Source organism: Daphnia pulex, chromosome 11 (genome assembly GCF_021134715.1).
Source record: "Daphnia pulex isolate KAP4 chromosome 11, ASM2113471v1".
Taxonomy (NCBI): domain Eukaryota; kingdom Metazoa; phylum Arthropoda; class Branchiopoda; order Diplostraca; family Daphniidae; genus Daphnia; species Daphnia pulex.
Window position 1 is genome coordinate 506,790 of NC_060027.1, and position 22,932 is coordinate 529,721.

General features: G+C 38.8%; 2 protein-coding genes and 5 long non-coding RNA genes across 11 annotated transcripts; 3 read left to right on the top strand and 4 right to left on the bottom strand.

The window, feature by feature from the left end:
* Positions 1 to 523: 523 nt before the first annotated feature.
* Positions 524 to 2,319, top strand: LOC124207245 (probable serine hydrolase). Its single transcript, XM_046604620.1, has 4 exons — positions 524 to 767; positions 865 to 996; positions 1,063 to 1,183; positions 1,254 to 2,319. The coding sequence occupies exons 1-4, from the start codon at positions 692 to 694 to the stop codon at positions 1,855 to 1,857; spliced, it is 933 nt and encodes a 310-aa protein (XP_046460576.1). The 5' UTR covers positions 524 to 691; the 3' UTR covers positions 1,858 to 2,319.
* A 182-nt stretch (positions 2,320 to 2,501) lies between these two features.
* Positions 2,502 to 4,434, top strand: LOC124207242 (dynactin subunit 2-like). The gene is made up of 10 exons (XM_046604613.1): positions 2,502 to 2,662; positions 2,724 to 2,792; positions 2,856 to 2,995; positions 3,053 to 3,161; positions 3,217 to 3,344; positions 3,401 to 3,602; positions 3,672 to 3,770; positions 3,853 to 3,942; positions 4,004 to 4,106; positions 4,175 to 4,434. Exons 1-10 carry the CDS (start codon positions 2,627 to 2,629, stop codon positions 4,345 to 4,347), a joined length of 1,149 nt encoding a protein of 382 aa, XP_046460569.1. The 5' UTR covers positions 2,502 to 2,626; the 3' UTR covers positions 4,348 to 4,434.
* Positions 4,435 to 5,316: 882 nt separating this feature from the next.
* On the top strand, positions 5,317 to 7,782 carry LOC124207249. Of its 2 annotated transcripts, XR_006879851.1 has the most exons (6): positions 5,317 to 5,510; positions 5,621 to 5,745; positions 5,859 to 6,001; positions 6,096 to 6,432; positions 6,500 to 6,629; positions 6,736 to 7,782. It is a non-coding gene; the product is annotated as an uncharacterized LOC124207249 (long non-coding RNA). The 2 variants fall into 2 exon arrangements; XR_006879852.1 differs by lacking the exon at positions 5,859 to 6,001 and having other exon boundaries at positions 5,318 to 5,510; positions 6,503 to 6,629.
* A 1,948-nt stretch (positions 7,783 to 9,730) lies between these two features.
* LOC124207251 lies at positions 9,731 to 10,080 on the bottom strand. Its single transcript, XR_006879853.1, has 3 exons — positions 10,046 to 10,080; positions 9,852 to 9,980; positions 9,731 to 9,778 (listed from the first exon to the last, which is right to left on the bottom strand). It is a non-coding gene; the product is annotated as an uncharacterized LOC124207251 (long non-coding RNA).
* A 2,206-nt stretch (positions 10,081 to 12,286) lies between these two features.
* Positions 12,287 to 14,665, bottom strand: LOC124207252. Of its 2 annotated transcripts, XR_006879855.1 has the most exons (6): positions 14,560 to 14,665; positions 14,325 to 14,449; positions 14,069 to 14,211; positions 13,638 to 13,974; positions 13,440 to 13,567; positions 12,287 to 13,333 (listed from the first exon to the last, which is right to left on the bottom strand). It is a non-coding gene; the product is annotated as an uncharacterized LOC124207252 (long non-coding RNA). The 2 variants fall into 2 exon arrangements; XR_006879854.1 differs by lacking the exon at positions 14,069 to 14,211.
* Positions 14,666 to 14,830: 165 nt separating this feature from the next.
* Positions 14,831 to 16,555, bottom strand: LOC124207253. 3 transcript variants are annotated; one of them, XR_006879858.1, is made up of 6 exons: positions 16,387 to 16,555; positions 15,920 to 16,306; positions 15,737 to 15,846; positions 15,557 to 15,648; positions 14,928 to 15,493; positions 14,831 to 14,870 (listed from the first exon to the last, which is right to left on the bottom strand). It is a non-coding gene; the product is annotated as an uncharacterized LOC124207253 (long non-coding RNA). The 3 variants fall into 3 exon arrangements; XR_006879857.1 differs by lacking the exon at positions 16,387 to 16,555 and having other exon boundaries at positions 14,928 to 15,077; positions 15,165 to 15,493; positions 15,920 to 16,376; XR_006879856.1 differs by lacking the exon at positions 16,387 to 16,555 and having other exon boundaries at positions 15,920 to 16,376.
* A 1,544-nt stretch (positions 16,556 to 18,099) lies between these two features.
* Positions 18,100 to 22,652, bottom strand: LOC124207256. Its single transcript, XR_006879859.1, has 6 exons — positions 22,569 to 22,652; positions 21,331 to 21,551; positions 20,986 to 21,255; positions 20,739 to 20,896; positions 20,463 to 20,677; positions 18,100 to 20,382 (listed from the first exon to the last, which is right to left on the bottom strand). It is a non-coding gene; the product is annotated as an uncharacterized LOC124207256 (long non-coding RNA).
* Positions 22,653 to 22,932: the final 280 nt, after the last annotated feature.

Consider the following 22,932-nt stretch of genomic DNA (forward strand, 5'->3'; position numbering starts at 1 on the left):
TGGATGGTTTGCGCAAAGAAAGGAAGAAGCTTTACTGGAATAGCCGCTTGATGTAAAAATAAATAAGCTTCTAATAAGCCCAAAGTAATAAAAAATTGAAACAGTCGATAATTTCCCTAGTTAATTTCCAAGAATTACTCACTTTTAGGAACAGCTAGTTGTGAAAACAATGATGTCCAAAGCAACAGTGAATCCTGGAAGAAACGATTGGTTCGGTGCAATGCGTTACGATCCCGAATTTCTCAAAGAATGTTTGAGAATCACACAACAGATCTCGGTGATTCGAATAAATCAACACAATCGAATCCACTTAATGTTTTCGCCAAATAAAATGTCATTGAACAATCAAATGTGTAAAATGAATGTTCTGACATAGTAAGGAGATGTAGCTGTTTTTTTTTTTTTTTTTTTTCCTTTTTACAAAAACTAGGAAGCCGCTGCTATTTTACGTTGTTCAATCACAGGAATCCGAGTTTCTGATTGGTCCCTAGGTTTCTTGGCTTATTTCGGTATTTCGTCTGCTTCACGCCAATGCAGACTACAAGTCTACAACACTCACGAACCAGTGCAAAGGACCTGACAGGCTGACACAGGAGATAAATAATTGAAAGTCATGTTGTGATAATGATAGCTTGGGCCGTTTCTTAAATCAACTAGTTTATCAGAAATTGGTGAAGGATCAAAACTCGCAATGGAACCAACGGTTGAACGAGGACTGATTTTTAAAGAAGAAATTCAAATTCCAACACTTTGGGGATACCTTGCAGGTGGTTATATAAGAATAGAAGTGTTTTAGGGAGAAGAACTGTTAAGTACTTTTATTAGAAACTTGAAAACACTATCATTGTATTTATTTTAACTAAGCCAAGGTATGGGGGCCTGATGATGGTGTTCCTGTTTTGGCACTTCATGGATGGCAGGATAATGCAGGAACGTTTGACACTCTTGCTCCTCTGCTTCCATCGAATATCAGACTAGTTTGCCTTGATTTTTGTGGTAACAATAACTAAATATTAATAATTGTTTCATCTGTCGTGTATTGAGATTTTCTCATTTAATTAGGTCATGGTCTTTCGTCACATTACCCACCAGGAATGTTTCTCAACTATTATGATCATGTCTATCATGTAAAACTAGTGATAGATTATTTCAAGTGGAAAAAAGTAAACATTTTGGGACACAGGTATTAACTTAATTGGACATTGAAGTTAAACAATTCTTTAATCAAATTCTTTTTATTTATTGGAATATAGCATGGGAGCAATTACTGCCATTTTCTTTGTTTCCATGTACTCAGAATTAGTGGATAAGCTCATCAGCCTTGATGCAGTCAAACAACTTTCATCCTCTGCTGAATACCTACCTGCTCGTATGAAGGGTGTTTTAACCAATTTTCAAGAAATTGTTGAAAGACTCCAACAGGGACCCTTATCATCTGTGTCTTACGAGGATGCTCGCGAAAGAGTTGTCAAGAATTACGGTGGATCCATTGACGAGAAAGATGCTGATGTCCTTCTTAAGCGCGGTTTGCGTAAATTAAGTGACGAAGATGAATATGAATTCACTCGCGATTTGCGCTCTACCGTTCGTCCGTATCTTTTTAATGACTTTACTACTGAACAGCTAAAAGCAGTGGCTCGTGCTATCGTATGTCCGTTTTTGCTTATAAAAGCTAAAAACACTTCAACGTTTGAACCAAAAGAATTGTATCGGGAGTTTTACGATATCTACCGCGATGCCAGCGAAGATTTTCGTTACGTAGAAGTTGAAGGTAGACACCACGTCCATCTATCTCATCCAGAGTTGGTTGCTCCCATAATTAGTAATTTTCTGTTTCCTGTGAAATCTAAACTCTAATTCGGGTTTGAATTTGTGCCACACAAATTAAACAAAACCGCCCATAGGTTGTTAAATACAGGTTGTTTGCAATGAGTTATATTCGCAACCCTTCTGCGCTCTAATTTTTCTACTTACAGGTACATTAGTTACGTCGTAATGACAAATTTAAAAGTCTACGTTATTATTAAGTCGAATTATTTTACATATAAATTTCTATTCCTCTGACTAACTTGGATTTTTTTATGACGTCAGTGCTCTATGGTGAGGGGGATAATTTTGAGACATAGATTACAATCATTGTTTGAGATAACGAAATGATGTAATACGTTGGATTTTAGATATCATCTTTCTATGTGATGAATTGAACATGAACAGCATCGAAGAGTGCAACACTGCAACTAGGCTAGAGCGGATATTTTATTTATTTTTGGAAAGGGTTTCAAGACAGTCAAGAAATACAAGATGCGATACTATATGGAATTATCTGTTATTTCATTTAATTCATCAATATTCATCATTGCATCGCGCAGGAATGCAGTGTGATACTGACGGCTGACGGTTTTTCGATTTAAAAAAAAAAGTAGACGGGTTCTTTCGGATTTGTGGTTTCTTTTCCTTAGTGCTGATTGCGGCCCACAGAGGCGCTGAAAAACACCCAATTTCTTATTATGACTCAGAAGTGGCAGATGGAAAGGTAGGGCGTTGGACTCTGCTGTTTATCAAAGTAAATTATTTGTCAATTTTCTGTGACAACTCCAGACGACAGGTGTTCCTAAAATTGTTTAAAATGGCTGATCCCAAATACGCCGCACTGCCTGGAATCGTAATCAGTTATAATCAAATCACGTGTTTTTATTGCTAAAGATGTTATTTTCGTCTAATAGGCGTATGACCAACCTGATTATTATGAGTCTGAAGACGTGTCTGAGTCATTCTCCAACCTTAATAACCAAGTAAACCAGACTATTACATGCCTAAAAATTAGATTCTGGTAATATTATCACATAACAATGTAGGATCAGAGTGATTGTGTTGAAAAGCTCAATACAAATGTCACAGAGTCTTATGCAAAATTTCAAGGGCACTGGTTGTCATCTCAGAAAGCAGATTTCTCGGGAAAGATTGGTGTAAAACACAATGCTGGTTATACTTCTTGGTTGGTACAATAGATTTCTTTTTAGTCTTGGTTTACACATTTGTAATTATATCCTAGGAATGGACCATATGAGTTGCAAGCAGAAGGTGAAAAAGAATCTCCTATTGAAAAGCTAAACCGTCTCAAGTGTGAAGTTGTGGAACTCCAACAAGAAGTTCAACAATCTGTAATATTCTTTAAACTCTAAACTGTGTATTGTAAATGAGCTGTTGATTATTTAGGTTACTGGATCTGAAGAATCAGGGGATCCTAGCAACTTAGCCATGCAAGTTGCATTTCTTCAGAAACAACTAATGGAAATTAAAATAGATGAAGTTGGCTTCCCTAAACCAGAGCTTTCTACAAAAAGGTTACAGATTATTAATAAATGTGTAAACCCCTTTATTTAAATGATTTTAATTACAGAAAAATTTTTGAGGATCTGGAAACTGTTGGAAAAACAGCAGGTGATGATCAGGGCAAACTTTCTACAACTGACCCATCCAAGATTGTTTACCAGTTGCAGTTTAAACCACAACAGATTAAGCTAGATCTTGCTTCCAAAGAAGCCAATATGCTACAGAGACTGGAAAAACTGGAAAGTTTATTTGGGGTCCCTGATAAGATGGTAACCTTTTGTTAAACTTCTTTTCATTATTTTGAAGTGAAACCACTGATGTTTAATTTTTACTTTTAGAATCAGCTTTGTGCGGAAACTGGGCAAAAATGTGTGAGTGATGCTGTTAGATCAATATGTTCCAAGGTAGCTCTTTTAGAACCAGCTCACCTAGACCAGGTAATTGCACTAATTATTGAGTATTTTTTAGTTATGTACCAGTGACAAATTGACAGCCATATAAATATTTGTTGACCATTAGGTTGAAGGTCGTCTTGCTGTCTTGATGTCTAAACTTAATGGCATAGCCAAGGAACATGGACCCATTGAAGACAGCAATGTATCAAGAATGGTATGTAATTTTATCGATTGATCAGTGATTATAATAAAAATTTTTACATTGCTATTGGTAGGTTAAAGAACTGTATGAAGTTGTGAAGCAGCTAGAGCCTTTGATATCTCTATTACCTTCAGTTGTTGATCGTTTGTCTTCTTTGAAAGTGCTCCATGATGGCGGTAACTATTTAAAACAAACATATTTGATGGTTAGTTTTAATTTCATTTAAAAATTATTTATTTCATAGCTGTCAACTTTTCCCAAACTATCGGCCAAGTCGAAAGTATGCAATCCAACTTAGATCTGGCAATCCAAAATCAACTTCAGCTATTAACGGATATCCAAGAAGGATTGTCTACAAATGTCCAAGCAATGAAAGCTTCTATTCAAAAATTAGATGATAAACTGTCACGCAAGTGAAGTTGTTGTCTTATTTACCTAATCTCTTATCTATAATTTGATTCAACTTATTGTCAAAAATTTACCATAAAATGAATGATTACCAAAGTGTGATGTATTTTTATTAGTGCGATGTGTTAACTCAGACACTTTAAAACAGGAGTACAGGCTACGCTTTCCCGTCAAACAGTTTCAAAAGACAGTTGGATTTCGTTGCCATCGGTTATTTGTAAATTGCAACCGTACAGTACGGTTACAATTAGAGTACGGTCCGTACTCTACGCGTAAGTATATACGTAGGTATCTCTTATAATTGCCACTAGAACTTAGCTCACTAGCCGCAGTTTTTATCACCTGACTCTGGGGAATCCTCACTCATACTCGAGGTAACTTTGCAGTCAACATGTGTGAGGAATTTTAGATTCGTTACATTTTTTTTGCATATCTTCGCTGTGATTTTTTGCATGCAAATCAACCTGCAGACAGGTTGGCCAGTTTGTCCAGATAGGATGTCCTTCTCGCTTGAAGGTCGCGGGAAACATTACGTGTAAAACTATCAATGCGGTGGTGTAGAGGTTGGGTGAGAATAACAGTGTTTCGTCATTATCAAAGCAGGGTCAATAGCCGCAAGGGTAAGCTATTTGGTATTCATTTTGATTTTTGTAGACCCATCCCCAGCAACGTCAACCTAAAGAAGGAAAGGCGAGTTTGCATTTCCTTCACTCTCGAAGGTCACGGAGATCATTACGTAAAACTGGCATGCGGTGGTGTAGAGGTTGGGTGAGAATAACACGTGTTTCGTCATTATCAAAGCAGGTACAAAAGCCGCAAAGGTAAACTATTTGGTATTCATTTTGATTTTGGTTTTTGTAGACCCATCCCCAGCAACGTCACCTGCAAAAGGAAAGGCCAGTTTGCATTTCAATCGAAGGTCATGGAGATCTTTACGTAAAACGTGTCATGCAGTGGTGTAGAGGTTGGGCGAGAACGGGACATTTTACATCATTATCAAGAAGGTAAAATAACCGCAAGGCTTAAGAGGAGGGGTGAGAAAAAGTCGTATAAAAGGAGAGAGAAAAATCGACAGGGATCAGTCGAGCGAGTACCTCCGACACGGTAAGAGCTGCAGTGCGCTATTTGCCATCAGCTGCATTCTTCATCGTATTATCAGTTCTCAATCATAGGTAAATTTTCTGTTGTTACATGGAGTCATGTATCAATTTCTATTGCGTTTTCTCTTTGTTAATATGCCAGTTATTTTTGCGCATTAATATTTAAATTATTCAATGTCTAGTCGTGTATAGGGGCAAAGAAAAGGCGATAGAAATCAGTCGAGTGAACATCTCCGATATGCAAGAGCAGCAGTGCACCATTTGTCACCAGCTGCATTCTTCTTCGCGTTACCAGTTTTAATCATGGGTAGATATTCTGTTTCTAACCTGTAGTTTTTAACGTTGTTAATCATTCCACTTTTTTCTATATGTTGATATCCCAGTACTATAATTAAATATTAAAGTTAAATTTTTTTAAAGTTTCTAGTTAATTATGGCGCCGTGCTGTTACCAGTTACTAGTCGTTACTCGTTACCAACTGTGCTCTTCTTTACATTTATACACTTTACACACTTATCTTTACCAACTGCATTCTTCATCGCATTGCCAGTTTGATATCATGGGTAAACATTTTTACATGGAGTTGTGAATCAAATTTCTATGTGTTAACATGCCAGTTATAATTTCATATTAATGTTCAAATTTTTAATTGTCTAGTAAACTATGGCGTCGTGCTGCTGTTGGGTCTTGTATCGTTGATGGCTGGTTCAGCCACTGGTGTAGCGATGTCTCCTGGGTATGGCGGATAACAAATCGCAACGCCGCCACTATTACACAACATACGACACGACCAGTTGCTACACCAAGGCCTTTAAGTATTGCACCAAGGCTCCAGGTTAATATATAACAACTTATGCAGCCCTGAGCTACTACACCGAATCCCCGCAGTATTTTTCTTCCCCGAGCTACACTACCAAAGGGTCGATTACTACACGGATGCTCCAAAGTACTACACCACCAAAGCACCGTAGTACTACACAACCACATATCATGGGTAAATATTCTGTTAAGTGGAGTTTTATTATGCCAAGAACAAAATATACAAATTATTCATTGCCTAGTAGTATGAGAGGAGAGAAAAGGTGAAATAATTCAGCAGCCGAGTGAACATCTCCGTCACAGCAACAGGAACTGCCGTGCACTTTTTGTCATCAACTTCATTCTTCGTCGTATCACAAGTTTTAAATGAAGGTAAAATTTCCCCATAGGGTACTGAATCAACTATACTTTATTTCTATTTGTTAATAAACCAGTACCATAATAGGAAATTAAATGTTAAAATTTATTAATTGTCTAGGGAACTATGGCGTCGTGCTGCTGTTGGGTGTCGTATCGTCGATGGCTGGATCGACCACTGGTGTGCCGATTTCTCCTGGGTGCGGCGGACTTCAACAACAACATACGCAACAACCGGATGCTACACTGAGGCCCCCAAGTGCTACACCACCAAGGCTTCAGAGTATTAAACCGTAACTGATGCCACCCCAGTTTATGTTGGCCCGAGCTACTACGCAGAATCTCCGAAGTATTTTTCTTCCCCGAACTTCACTACCTTCACTATACCGCCTCCTTACCAAACAACAACGTCAACACCTACATACTAACGAAGGGAGCGGAGTACTACACCACGCAGGGAGCGGAGTACTACACCACGCAGGGAGAGGAGTACTACACCACGCAGGGAGTGGAGTACTACACCAAGGCTCCAGTTTACTTCACTACAACCCACGCTGCTCCAGAGTACTGCACTGATGTTCCAAAGGACTACACCACCAAAGGCATCCGAATATTACATCACTACTTTCGTTACTACCAAATCCTACACCGAAGCTCCCAAAGCACTTCTTTGCCCCGAGTTACTACACCACTAACGCAGCCGAATAACACCCCAAACTACGATTCCGCAATTTTCTACATGGAAATTCCTTATTATTAGAGCCGAAATTTCTACTCGGGGTTATTTATATGTATCGGTTATTTTCATGGTGATTGGTCGCTGGGAATCAATTGTTGATCTTAAATGAGAAAAAAAAGGTTTAATACGGGTATGTTTTTGTAAGACTTGGTTAGTAACTTCAAGCCTGTTAACATTGCTACAGGTGTCTTTTGTGTTGGATTTCTTCAAGGCCAGTATGCTTGCTGAGTTATAAATTATTTTATGTTAGACTACTGCCTTAGTTACACTCATTGTTCTTGTGGCTTGACGATGACTTTAAGGGCGAAATAAGAAAGAAACTTGTAACCGTTGATTTTTTCAAATCTTACAAATAAGAGGCAAGTGACTGACCTTTGTATAAATGAAAGACTTTGAAGTTGAGAAAAATATATTGATACAATTCCTAAACAAAACTTGGTATTCATTTAGAAACAATGAACAAAAGACTTGAAAAAGAATTGTGTTATATTGTCCCACCTCCACCCACAATTCCACCACATTTTACAGTCACATACATACATACACATATACATACAATAAGATAACCCATTGCCTGCCACGCCATACAACCCGTAGGTTGCTCTCTACTACTCTACGCGCCACGTCAGAAGGATCCATGACCAAGTGGGACTTGCCATTGCTGACAAGTCCGTGCTGAAAAGGGGGAACTATGGTGCATTGCCTGAAACAGGCGCCTTGCGGCAGATTTTGGGCTTGGCGACTCTCCGACCCCGCGGCTTGTAAACCACGAGACCGAACAGCGCGGCCCGTGCTAAGGAGCTAGGGGAGAACAAAGGCGTGGCAGCCAACGGGTTAACTAACACTAACACAAACGAAATAATACCAACAATACTATGATCCACGTTGATGACGAGTCTCGGAATTCCATCTTCTCGACGTCTCCTCTGCATTACCTGAATAAAGACAAAACAATTTTTATTTAGTGACATGCCAATTAAAGTTACATTATACAGATAGAAACAATAATCAGGTTTTTAAGCTCAAAGATTTAAAGATTCAATTTTTTTAACTTAAAATCAAGCTTGCAATATTGAGAACAGTAAACAGAACAAAGCTCACTTGCTAGTCTTGAAAAAAAAATTCCGGAAGTATACCGGAAGTAACCACAGCGCCTCAACCATTAAGCTGTCGTCAAATTAAACCACATATTTGTGATCTCCATGAAATTTGGGGTCGAATAGGTATGATTTAAACGAAATCCAAAATTTGGCCAAAATCGAAAATTTTCCTGAACTATAGTTCAGGAAAATTTTCAAAACCGGAAGTACGAAAACGTAAAAAAGATTACATGAACTTTGTCACAAATTTGATGAGGATCACGAATATGTGGTTCTTTTGCTCCTGGAATGAATATTTACTGAACTACTGACTGAAATGAGCAAACCGGAAGTAAAAAAAAAAAAGCAATTATCGAAAATTTAACAAGTGAGCTTTGTTGCTGGAATAGTAATCGTCAGTTATCACTAAATATTTCAACAAAATAACTGACAATAAATGTTTAAAGAGATGTGCAAAGTAACTGAAACTGACTGTTTTGACAGCTGCAAATTATCAAAAAGCCATCTAGCGTTGGAAAAAAGAAACGTCCAAGTAAAACTTCGTTTGAGCGTAATAAAGCCCTGATTTTGGAAACTATATCACAGACAGAGTCTAACGCACCTAGACTATTAATAGATAACCTACGAAAATAAGTCAATTGTTGGGTACCTGGGCATAATCCCGTGGTGAGTGACTCCAGGTGTGTAACAGCGGACGGAAGCGATCACTGAAGGTGTCCAGAAACTCGCCAAGTCGCCAATGAAGTAAAACAAATTGTGTTTAGAAGCAGTGAAGCTAGATGAGCGAAGATAAGCATGGAGAAGAACGTTGATGGAAGTCCCTCTTCCGTCATGGACAAAGGTCAGCATGGGCACAAGAATCTCCGTGCCAGGACCACACGATTCCATAAAGAAACTGCGTGCTCTGTAAAATAAAATGTTTCACATTAATGAAAATATAACAAAGAATAAAGCATATCAATCTTTACCTTTTCTAAGAAGCACACTGAAATGTTCATGATGAAAAAACCGTAATAATGATCACAGCAACCAACAGCATTACTCCACGTGTTGAGATAAATTTCCTGATTCTCAAGAAAGTGTCATGAAGTATTGCAGTAGCATGGTGATAGGTGGTTCACTCTTCATGTCACTGAAACTCTAAGTGTAAATGGGACAAGGAAATTCTCTATGTTATTTACAAATTTACACAAATTTACCTATGAAAAATAACTCTGTACCTATGTCTTAGCTGGGTTGCCTTCTAAAAAAAAGTAAAAACAGCCATAACAACAAACATGCTGTTGCAGGGTACGCCACCAAAATTGCGAGATTCAGAAAAGATCCTATGGTTCAAGATTACCTATGTTACATGAAAATCTGTATTGTAATAGTCTGGTAGCAGTAATGGGGAAATACCTTATCTCTGCACATTTCTATTCCACTATATGTGAAACATCAGTTTTAGGCTTTTGGCTGCATGAGGATTAATGGATCAAAATTGACTGAGCGCTAAGTCAACTTGTTGGAATGACTGACAGTATGCATCTAAAATTTGAAGAAAAAAAATGATACAGTATATAAATAAGGAAACTAGGTAAAGATAAACTTACAAATGAAATATGATACAAAGTTCAATTTGGTAATTGAAATCACAGGAATAAAGTATAAATTTGCAACAATTTCGCCTCGTTTCACCATGAAAGAACAACAACATGGGCGAAATTAGCGACATCTGGTAATGAGTTTTGAATCAAGTTGCCAACTCAAAACGAAATTCTTCAAAACTCATTACCAGATGTCGCTAATTTCGCCCATTTACAGATTTTCATGTAACATAGGTAATCTTGAACCATAGGATCTTTTCTGAATCTCGCAATTTTGGTGGCGTACCCTGCAACAGCATGTTTGTTGTTATGTCTGTTTTTACTTTTTTTTAGAAGGCAACCCAGCTAAGACATAGGTACAGAGTTATTTTTCATAGGTAAATTTGTGTAAATTTGTAAATAACATAGAGAATTTCCTTGTCCCATTTACACTTAGAGTTTCAGTGACATGAAGAGTGAACCACCTATCACCATGCTACTGCAATACTTCATGACACTTTCTTGAGAATCAGGAAATTTATCTCAACACGTGGAGTAATGCTGTTGGTTGCTGTGATCATTATTACGGTTTTTTCATCATGAACATTTCAGTGTGCTTCTTAGAAAAGGTAAAGATTGATATGCTTTATTCTTTGTTATATTTTCATTAATGTGAAACATTTTATTTTACAGAGCACGCAGTTTCTTTATGGAATCGTGTGGTCCTGGCACGGAGATTCTTGTGCCCATGCTGACCTTTGTCCATGACGGAAGAGGGACTTCCATCAACGTTCTTCTCCATGCTTATCTTCGCTCATCTAGCTTCACTGCTTCTAAACACAATTTGTTTTACTTCATTGGCGACTTGGCGAGTTTCTGGACACCTTCAGTGATCGCTTCCGTCCGCTGTTACACACCTGGAGTCACTCACCACGGGATTATGCCCAGGTACCCAACAATTGACTTATTTTCGTAGGTTATCTATTAATAGTCTAGGTGCGTTAGACTCTGTCTGTGATATAGTTTCCAAAATCAGGGCTTTATTACGCTCAAACGAAGTTTTACTTGGACGTTTCTTTTTTCCAACGCTAGATGGCTTTTTGATAATTTGCAGCTGTCAAAACAGTCAGTTTCAGTTACTTTGCACATCTCTTTAAACATTTATTGTCAGTTATTTTGTTGAAATATTTAGTGATAACTGACGATTACTATTCCAGCAACAAAGCTCACTTGTTAAATTTTCGATAATTGCTTTTTTTTTTTTACTTCCGGTTTGCTCATTTCAGTCAGTAGTTCAGTAAATATTCATTCCAGGAGCAAAAGAACCACATATTCGTGATCCTCATCAAATTTGTGACAAAGTTCATGTAATCTTTTTTACGTTTTCGTACTTCCGGTTTTGAAAATTTTCCTGAACTATAGTTCAGGAAAATTTTCGATTTTGGCCAAATTTTGGATTTCGTTTAAATCATACCTATTCGACCCCAAATTTCATGGAGATCACAAATATGTGGTTTAATTTGACGACAGCTTAATGGTTGAGGCGCTGTGGTTACTTCCGGTATACTTCCGGAATTTTTTTTTCAAGACTAGCAAGTGAGCTTTGTTCTGTTTACTGTTCTCAATATTGCAAGCTTGATTTTAAGTTAAAAAAATTGAATCTTTAAATCTTTGAGCTTAAAAACCTGATTATTGTTTCTATCTGTATAATGTAACTTTAATTGGCATGTCACTAAATAAAAATTGTTTTGTCTTTATTCAGGTAATGCAGAGGAGACGTCGAGAAGATGGAATTCCGAGACTCGTCATCAACGTGGATCATAGTATTGTTGGTATTATTTCGTTTGTGTTAGTGTTAGTTAACCCGTTGGCTGCCACGCCTTTGTTCTCCCCTAGCTCCTTAGCACGGGCCGCGCTGTTCGGTCTCGTGGTTTACAAGCCGCGGGGTCGGAGAGTCGCCAAGCCCAAAATCTGCCGCAAGGCGCCTGTTTCAGGCAATGCACCATAGTTCCCCCTTTTCAGCACGGACTTGTCAGCAATGGCAAGTCCCACTTGGTCATGGATCCTTCTGACGTGGCGCGTAGAGTAGTAGAGAGCAACCTACGGGTTGTATGGCGTGGCAGGCAATGGGTTATCTTATTGTATGTATATGTGTATGTATGTATGTGACTGTAAAATGTGGTGGAATTGTGGGTGGAGGTGGGACAATATAACACAATTCTTTTTCAAGTCTTTTGTTCATTGTTTCTAAATGAATACCAAGTTTTGTTTAGGAATTGTATCAATATATTTTTCTCAACTTCAAAGTCTTTCATTTATACAAAGGTCAGTCACTTGCCTCTTATTTGTAAGATTTGAAAAAATCAACGGTTACAAGTTTCTTTCTTATTTCGCCCTTAAAGTCATCGTCAAGCCACAAGAACAATGAGTGTAACTAAGGCAGTAGTCTAACATAAAATAATTTATAACTCAGCAAGCATACTGGCCTTGAAGAAATCCAACACAAAAGACACCTGTAGCAATGTTAACAGGCTTGAAGTTACTAACCAAGTCTTACAAAAAAATACCCGTATTAAACCTTTTTTTTCTCATTTAAGATCAACAATTGATTCCCAGCGACCAATCACCATGAAAATAACCGATACATATAAATAACCCCGAGTAGAAATTTCGGCTCTAATAATAAGGAATTTCCATGTAGAAAATTGCGGAATCGTAGTTTGGGGTGTTATTCGGCTGCGTTAGTGGTGTAGTAACTCGGGGCAAAGAAGTGCTTTGGGAGCTTCGGTGTAGGATTTGGTAGTAACGAAAGTAGTGATGTAATATTCGGATGCCTTTGGTGGTGTAGTCCTTTGGAACATCAGTGCAGTACTCTGGAGCAGCGTGGGTTGTAGTGAAGTAAACTGGAGCCTTGGTGTAGTACTCCACTCCCTGCGTGGTGTAGTACTCCTCTCCCTGCGTGGTGTAGTACTCCGCTCCCTGCGTGGTGTAGTACTCCGCTCCCTTCGTTAGTATGTAGGTGTTGACGTTGTTGTTTGGTAAGGAGGCGGTATAGTGAAGGTAGTGAAGTTCGGGGAAGAAAAATACTTCGGAGATTCTGCGTAGTAGCTCGGGCCAACATAAACTGGGGTGGCATCAGTTACGGTTTAATACTCTGAAGCCTTGGTGGTGTAGCACTTGGGGGCCTCAGTGTAGCATCCGGTTGTTGCGTATGTTGTTGTTGAAGTCCGCCGCACCCAGGAGAAATCGGCACACCAGTGGTCGATCCAGCCATCGACGATACGACACCCAACAGCAGCACGACGCCATAGTTCCCTAGACAATTAATAAATTTTAACATTTAATTTCCTATTATGGTACTGGTATATTAACAAATAGAAATAAAGTATAGTTGATTCAGTACCCTATGGGGAAATTTTACCTTCATTTAAAAACTTGTGATACGACGAAGAATGAAGTTGATGACAAAAAGTGCACGGCAGTTCCTGTTGCTGTGACGGAGATGTTCACTCGGCTGCTGAATTATTTCACCTTTTCTCTCCTCTCATACTACTAGGCAATGAATAATTTGTATATTCTGTTCTTGGCATAATAAAACTCCACTTAACAGAATATTTACCCATGATATGTGGTTGTGTAGTACTACGGTGCTTTGGTGGTGTAGTACTTTGGAGCATCCGTGTAGTAATCGACCCTTTGGTAGTGTAGCTCGGGGAAGAAAAATACTGCGGGGATTCGGTGTAGTAGCTCAGGGCTGCATAAGTTGTTATATAATAACCTGGAGCCTTGGTGCAATACTTAGAGGCCTTGGTGTAGCAACTGGTCGTGTCGTATGTTGTGTAATAGTGGCGGCGTTGCGAGTTGTTATCCGCCATACCCAGGAGACATCGCTACATCAGTGGCTGAACCAGCCATCAACGATACAACACCCAACAGCAGCACGACGCCATAGTTTACTAGACAATTAAAAATTTGAACATTAATATGAAATTATAACTGGCATGTTAACACATAGAAATTTGATTCACAACTCCATGTAAAAATGTTTACCCATGATATCAAACTGGCAATGCGATGAAGAATGCAGTTGGTAAAGATAAGTGTGTAAAGTGTATAAATGTAAAGAAGAGCACAGTTGGTAACGAGTAACGACTAGTAAGTGTTAACAGCACGGCGCCATAATTAACTAGAAACTTTAAAAAAATTTAACTTTAATATCTAATTATAGTACTGGGATATCAACATACAGAAAAAAGTGGAATGATTAACAATGTTAAAAACTACAGGTTAGAAACATAATATCTACCCATGATTAAAACTGGTAACGCGAAGAAGAATGCAGATGGTGACAAATGGTGCACTGCTGCTCTTGCATATCGGAGATGTTCACTCGACTGATTTCTATCGCCTTTTCTTTGCCCCTATACACGACTAGACATTGAATAATTTAAATATTAATACGCAAAAATAACTGCCATATTAACAAAGAGAAAACGCAATAGAAATTGATACATGACTCCATGTAACAACAGAAAATTTACCTATGATTGAGAACTGATAATACGATGAAGAATGCAGCTGATGGCAAATAGCGCACTGCAGCTCTTACCGTGTCGGAGGTACTCGCACAACTGATCCCTGTCGATTTTTCTCTCTCCTTTTATACGACTTTTTCTCACCCCTCCTCTTAAGCCTTGCGGTTATTTTACCTTCTTGATAATGATGTAAAACGTCCCGTTCTCGCCCAACCTCTACACCACTGCATGACACGTTTTACGTAAAGATCTCCATGACCTTCGATTGAAATGCAAACTGGCCTTTCCTTTTGCAGGTGACGTTGCTGGGGATGGGTCTACAAAAACCAAAATCAAAATGAATACCAAATAGTTTACCTTTGCGACTTTTGTACCTGCTTTGATAATGACGAAACACGTGTCATTCTGACCCAACCTCTACACCACCGCATGCCAGTTTTACGTAATGATCTCCGTGACCTTCGAGAGTGAAGGAAATGCAAACTCGCCTTTCCTTCTTTAGGTTGACGTTGCTGGGGATGGGTCTACAAAAATCAAAATGAATACCAAATAGCTTACCCTTGCGGCTATTGACCCTGCTTTGATAAAGACGAAACACGTGTTATTCTCACCCAACCTCTACACCACCGCATTGATAGTTTTACACGTAATGTTTCCCGCGACCTTCAAGCGAGAAGGACATCCTATCTGGACAAACTGGCCAACCTATCTGCAGATTTACTTGCATGCAAAAAACACAACGAAGATATGCAAAAAATGTAACGAATCTAAAACTTCTCACACATGTTGACTGCAAAGTTACTTCGATAATGAGTGAGGATTCCCCATATTCCAACTATTTTTCCAAACTGATTTCAAGACGTCGTAAAAGACCAGTAGCGGCAACAAGCGCCATCCATTGACCACAAGAACTAAATTCATAACCTTAGTGTTTGCAGATCTGTCGGAAAGAATAAAATGATTATTGGTTATGGATTAAAAAAGTTAACAATGTTTCCTTTACTTTCCTATTACATATGTTTTCATGTACAGATATGGTACATGTACATACACATGGCAGGTTATTCACTTCACACTCTTCATGTCTCTGAAACTCTAAGTGGAAATGAAACAAGGAAATTCTCTACATTATTTACAAATTTACACAAATTTACCTATGAGAATTAAAACTGTACCAGTGTACCTATATCTTAGCTGGTTTGCTTTCTAAACAGAAGTAAAAACAGCCATGCCATAACAACAAACATGCTATTGCAGGGTATACCACCAAAATTGCCAGATTCAGAAAAGATCCTATAATTCATGAACAAGAATACCTATGTTATATGAAAATCTGAATCGTAATGGTCTGGTGATGGGGAAATACCTTATCTGGCACATTTTTATTCCACTATAAAAACTGGGAATAGGGTAAACAGAACAGCAAACACGATGCAATAATGGGGTGAGAATGACGTCAGTGGCATCACAATTAATCACTCACAAATTCATCTAATGTAGCATTGGTTTTAAGGCCTTCAGCTTGGCCAAATCATGAGAAGGCACATGTGTAGACTTGACCATTCTCGTATTTCTACTAGGTTTCGCAAAATAGTGGCCTATATAAAATAGTATTTCATAACATGATTATTGGCTGTATGGATTTAAAAAATAAAATTGTTTCCTATTATTTTTCTGTACTCATGTACAGATCTGGTACATGAACATACACATTGCAGATTATTCACTTCACACTCTTCATGTCACTGAAACTCTAAGCAGCAATGGGACAAGGATATAACCTATGTTATTTACAAATATAAACAAATTAACTTATGAGAAATAAAACTCTACCTATCCCTCAGCCTTCTAAACAGAAGTAGAAAGTAGAAACATCCATAACAACAATTGACGTTATTGGAGAGTCCGGATTACGGACTCCAATAGATTTTTCCTACTAATTAGGGCCTTTAGGGGTAACGGACATCCGGGTGTTCTCACTTCGCAGTATGAAGAATGCGGAAGCAGTGTTGCTAGTTCTCTTTTTACGAAGCTCAGTTGAGCGCGTAAAAACTGACATCTAGCGAGTAGCGAGCAAAATAAAAAATTTGTATTAAATTGAACTGAATTGGCTGACAGTTAACTGACAGTTAATGATGGTTAAGATATCAAATCATTTTCATCGTGATTATGAAGGTCATCACTCCTGATTTTCCGTTTTGTGTTCTGTCTCAACCCAAGGGGATGCCAGGTTTGCCAGCAAGCGCAATAAATAGCCAGACTGGGAGGAGAAAGACGAGTCGGGAGACTCCACTTCATCAAGTTAAGTGCTGAGTGGGCTGGCTTTTAGAATTAGTCGAAATAGCAAACTCAATCACGGAATAGCCTGATTTTTTTTTGAAATATTTTGCGTTTGTCAATAGAAAATAACTAAATAAGTCAACCGGAAATGAATCAAAAGGAAGATGTGAATAAAAAGCTATACACGAAGCGGCATATAGACGTCATTGAAAAGTTTACGCAAGTTTCGATTATTGACCGATTGGGCGTTTCAGATCTGCAATAAATAGTAGGTTACACCGTTGAATTTTTCATAGCAAGTTCCGGTTCAATTAAAACATTTTTTTTTCCCAATAGTCAACAGGAAAGCCAAGTTTTAATTGGAATTCTCATCAATAATGGACTGGGCGAGAGCTGCTGGGACATTATTCTGCAGGAACGGATTTGAGTAATTCAACTGCTGCTGATGGAGAGCGGGAAGCGTCTTATTTAGCTCTTACAGCATTTGAAGTATGTCAAATGAATAGTTGGAGTGTGCAGAGACTTATTGCGAGATGAGTCAACTACTACACAGACAAGAATTGCTGCCACAAACTTTGACAGCAGGAATGCGTACATCCAGCAAAACTCTGACGAGAATTCCAATCAAATTCAAAGTCAATTTGCATTGACGACTGTAATAATAGTCTCATTCACATAGCTGTGTTATATCCATCATCTTCCGCTGCTATTTGTGCATTGTCAAAAAGTCAACGATGTAGTACACACGCTGAGAAGCTGTATGCTAATAAACATCCGGAGGGAAGGCGCCCAGCATCCGCCATTCTTATTTAGCTGCATATAATAAGGGTCTCAATCAAAAATGACAGGAGCGAGCTTGATTAATGAGAGACTAGATATCTGTAGTACACAGTAAAAATAATAACATGCATCTATATAATAAACAGACTAATTAAGAAGGCTTAGCGTTTGTATCAATATCCAAAAACTATAAATAACTAAAGGCTTATACTCTGGTGTCACTCTAAATTAATTCCTTGTTTTTTTTTCCCTGAAATTTAATAGAGAAATAAAAGTAAATCCATCAAATCTTTCAATTTTTCCTGATTTACAGGAGCTGCTCATCAGCTCGAGAGAGTCGAAAAAGGAACAAAAGAACGTGACAGAAATAGGATCTTTTTTGGGGGGGTCTCACACGTGGACTTTGTAATATACGACCAGCGTGATACTAGAGACCTTGATGTATACAGTTGATTTGCATAGAGCAAAGGAAGGAAGCAGCTCGGATTCAAATTGAATAATATAATGAACTCTTCTAGGATATTGATTCGAGTTTAACAGCCGCACACGCAGGAGTGGTGGGGGGTATAATAATAAAAAAAAGTCCTATATGCTGAATGCGTCGCAGTTTCTATAAATGTAACGAAGGAAATCCTATTATACACCCCACAAATCTGTCCAATCCAGCAGCATGCACAGCGTATACAACAGCAGAGGCAATACGTGCGACGGTGCTGTATGAGGATCGGGTTATGGTATCAGCAACACCAGCATCTCAGCTCTTATTAACTAGGAAAGAATAAATCTATATATGCGGATGACGGACCTCTTGGGGGGTGTCGCCGGAATTCCTCCATTTTCTATCTCTCTCCGGAAATAAAATAAAGTTGATCCTTGTGCTGTGGCGCTGCTGACGACGTCACTGGCTATATGAAAGGGTGGCTAAAAACATTTATTCGATCGAGACACAAAAACCAATTGAAACATTTCCCTGGAAACTGGCCAAAACTTTTGAAACAAGTTGGAGAACGAAGAAATCAATTAAGTTGCCGGGGAGTTATTTGAATTGATTTTCATATTTCTTTTTCAATTTTTAAGTTTGATATACAAACCCACGTGTTTTTACTATAGCCGAATAACTAGGCCACGCAACATGACGTGCCGTTGAGCAATCTGCCCGTCTCCAGCTAGTAGAAATAAGCGGGTCGTCTATTTTTCTCCTTCCTTCACGAAATGGAGCAATAAACGGGCCCAGGATAAAACGCGGACCTTGAAGTGTACAAACCGAGAAAATATAGTACGGGACACAAAAGGGAAAGTATTTCCGTGTCCGTAGAAATATCTCTCTCTTTTGGGTACGACGACGGCCGGAACTGATGTACAAACAAACGACGTTAACAGCTCAGCGGGCGGCGCAGCAGTAACAACTTTGAGGCAAACGCGCGGACCTTGTGCGTTTGTTTCCTTTACTTGATGGTATCCCGCACGCTCGACGCGGTCGTGAAACATTCCCGATCAAAAAAAGGGAAAGTATAGTAAAAATAAAATAAAAGTTTGAACTATTCAACAAGTTTAGATAAGTACTAGGCTGTATATGTTTTATACCTTCTTTGCGTTATTCCCGTGCCGGGCTGTATACAGCAGTGTGTAAATTTACTCTCTAATAGCTAACAAAGATTATATGTGCAAACTGATTACATGTTTCCCGAAGCTTTTTAGCCATGTTTTCTTTTTACAGCAATAAAACTAAGAATTATAAAACACGACCCTTTTCCCATGTAATGGCTTAAAAGACCTTTTAAATATGATATAGAATCAATGTTGTTGTATAACAATGAATTCCGCTGAAAAATTCCGAAAGTTTGAATAGACAATCGATAAATTTCATCACGAGGCGGGTCGCATTACATAGAATGGGAATTCGCTGGCGGATTCTGCCGACATACAGTCGAAAGTTTCCCTTGTGTGTGTAGATCAAACTTGTATGTGTGTGCCCAACGCCTTTTTTTAATAAATTCGAGGAAATTTGGAAATGAATCTCTCGAAAGAACATCCCAAACTCTTCTGTTGTGTTTGATCAAATGAAAAATAAAAAGGGGGATTTCTGGGGATTTCCCCCCGGCGGATTTCCCAAGGTGCCGCGACGCTGGATGCACTGGAGCGTTCAGTTGTGCGCTGAGAGAGAGACTGTGTGTGTCCCCGGCACAGGAGAAACAGCATCAGAAGAAAGCATAGCTCGGATGAGCAATTATAACCACCATCCATCCAGCTACTGCTGCTGCAGTACAGTCTAGAAAGCGAGATTGAAATGTCTAATGTCTTTGACGTCAACGTCGAAAGATGTCCCTTTAATGAATGCGGAGCGCCAGCTGAGCCAAAGGTTGATGAGCGTCTACAGATTGTTGATAAGAAATAGACGCAGCACTAGCTGCTCTTTACTGTACCTCGCCGTGTACAACCGGATACGAATCGCATGTATCTTTATCGCTGCGTGCTACTACTACTACCACACACATAGATAGATAGATGGATATGTTAGTACCTGCTGCTGGCGGGGCCCGGTGGAGTATGTCGGAGCCTGCGCATGGCTGATGCCGGATTCGTTGTAGCGTCCCGTCGATCGACGCCGGCAGATGCGCTTTGAAGACACACACACACACACGCATTCTTGATGTGATTCTCTGTGTAGACACACTGGAACCGACTGGCCGGTAGTCAACCAGTTCCAGTTGATTCTTTGATCGGGAAGCATCGCGCATCACAACTGGCCAGCTCTCATCCATTCAATCCCTAAAATAATAAATAAATTGTAACAAATATTCATAGTTGTAGTCGATTGCGTGATTGGCGTTTCGTGTGGAGTGTCTTACTGTGCCGGTGCGGAAAAACTTTTGAGCCGCAAAATTGAATTTCTCTTTTTAAAAAATTTTTATCCGATGGATACGACAAGACAATCGCCATCGATCACAATAAGCGAATCCGCCAGTAAGCCATTCATAAAAGATGCTGGTTATTAATTGCGCCGTGCTCATTGGTGCTGGCCCTCGGCATTCGATTACCCGTCGAAGGTGAGTCCAGTCTTCCACTGTAAATGAAATTGAGATAAATCCTTAATCCTGAGTCTAGAATTATTCAAGTCATATTACCTATACAGTACACTTCTTGCGCCCCTCTATATATCCACATAGACTATTCATTGAATTAAATATGGAAAGAGCGACACTGATGGCTCGATTGCCAGCAGGACAGCACCCGGTCGCTGACGCCATCGTTTGCTGTGCGTCAGCAAAAGAAAATGTCGAGCCTAATGTACGAATAAGACGGGAAAGAAAAGCGAGAGAGATCATTGGTTATATACGTTCTATATAGTAACAAAAGGATAGGAAAAAATACCCCCGGAATACATGGTCCGGTGCCTACCGGCAGCTGCTGCTGCTGGGAATCTTATGGGCGTCGCATAGAAAGTTATTTAGTTCTGCTGTACATGGTTTCCTTATTCGCGCCGTCTTTCCCTATTGGCTGCTGCTGGAGGCTCTCCGTGAATCTGGTCCTAGATATATTCTTTCACCACGTCTTCCCTTTGTTGACGAAGACGGATGATGCGATTGTCGCTCGGTGGAAACGGGCAAAAATGGAATCGTGAGCGGCGGTGGATAGATCCCACTGCCAGCAGAAAATAGATATAAAAATCAACCATCAAGGAAAGTATAAAAATATAAATATATATACACATCAGACCGGCAAAGATTTATGGTGTAGACACGCCCGAGCGTCTATCAACTGATGATGGCGAATTGTGTAGTAGTACACACAGCACCTACAGGAAATAGGTGGCCGGCAACGTCAGCAACAAAGGAAATCCGTGGTAACAAACACACAGCACATGCACAAGTTGTATGTATGGTGTGGCTAAGTAATCAAAAGACACAGCAATTGCCCAGAGAGTGAGAAATTGGTTCCTATAAAATAAAAAAAAAAGAACAGCAACATATAGGTAATCTTTAGATCTATAGGGCCAGCTATGTCGTCTACAAGTTTTCTCTCGTTTGTTATATTTATCTCTTCCAATCGGCTTGCAAAAAGTTCTTGGTGACAATGGAAGTTATATTGTATACTTGAATCGTGGCGGCTCATTATGAAAGCTTTGAACCAACTTTGATTCCTCTACACGACTTGGTTATATAAGAATAGAGAAACCATTGCGTTCGGCGTGAAAATCGTAGACTATCAAAATCTATTCTGTAGGCTATTAATTGAACCCAATGACTTTGTCGAATAGAATAGGAAATTTGATCGCGTTCACGTTTATGGCCAAGGTGTGGTCTTATTCTAATTGCCGCAGTATACTACAATGGGATCAAGATTGCTGCAGTCGTAATGTATAACAATGGTCTCTATACATTATTAGTTTGTGGTGAAATTCCAACTTTGCCCAAGTTTAGGAGCTTTAGAGTCAGTCAACGCCCATATACGAACAGATAAGGGAAATTGATGCGTTGTTAGGGCTCAAATAATAATGCAAATGGGCAGAAAAGCTTAGACATAACACAGGCTGGCGTTGAAACTTTAGTTGAAAAAACAAACAAAATAAAACTTAATTCAACAATTTGGTTTTCTCAAACAAGATAATAGACTAAAAAATGTTCAGTTTGATATTCAGTTTTATCTTGTTTTTAAACTAAATAAAATGCTTAATAAGGATTTCCTAGTGGAATTGAAAAACCTACGTGATTCTGAACATTGAAGTTGCTTCACCAACCGCAGAACCACCAAGTGACTTGTTCACATGGGTTATGTTGGACAAAAAAAAACTTTGATATTCCTGAAATGATGCTTGCATAATTTTATTCGAATTAAGCCACGGTGGCCTGATATCACCCTAGCCTCTGACAAGAAAAAAAGCTATGTCTGTGCTACCAGCTCTGTACAATACAAAATAATTCTCACTGAGTTTAACAAAATGAAGACAAACATACCTGCAGCGAAACAGTAACAAAACAATCGATTTCCTTGTAGGTCAAGAAAAGTATTTTCTCACATTTTCAAAAATTTTAAAACAGAAAAAGACGGTTCATAGTCGTTCGCTAAATTGTTGTCTGCAATCTGGGATAGCGATTGGCCGCCGAGGTTTGCATTTGCCAAATTGCGAAAATCAGTCGAAAATTGACGCAACTTTGTTTTAAAATTATTATCGAGCTTTTAATTGAATTTGTCAAAAAAATTAAATTAAAATTAAAAATAAATTAAACTAAATAAATCGAATAAAACCGAAAAATACCATAAAACTAGATATTGGCAAAACTAGATTTGCAACGCTGTTATTACAGGCGCCGGATTATC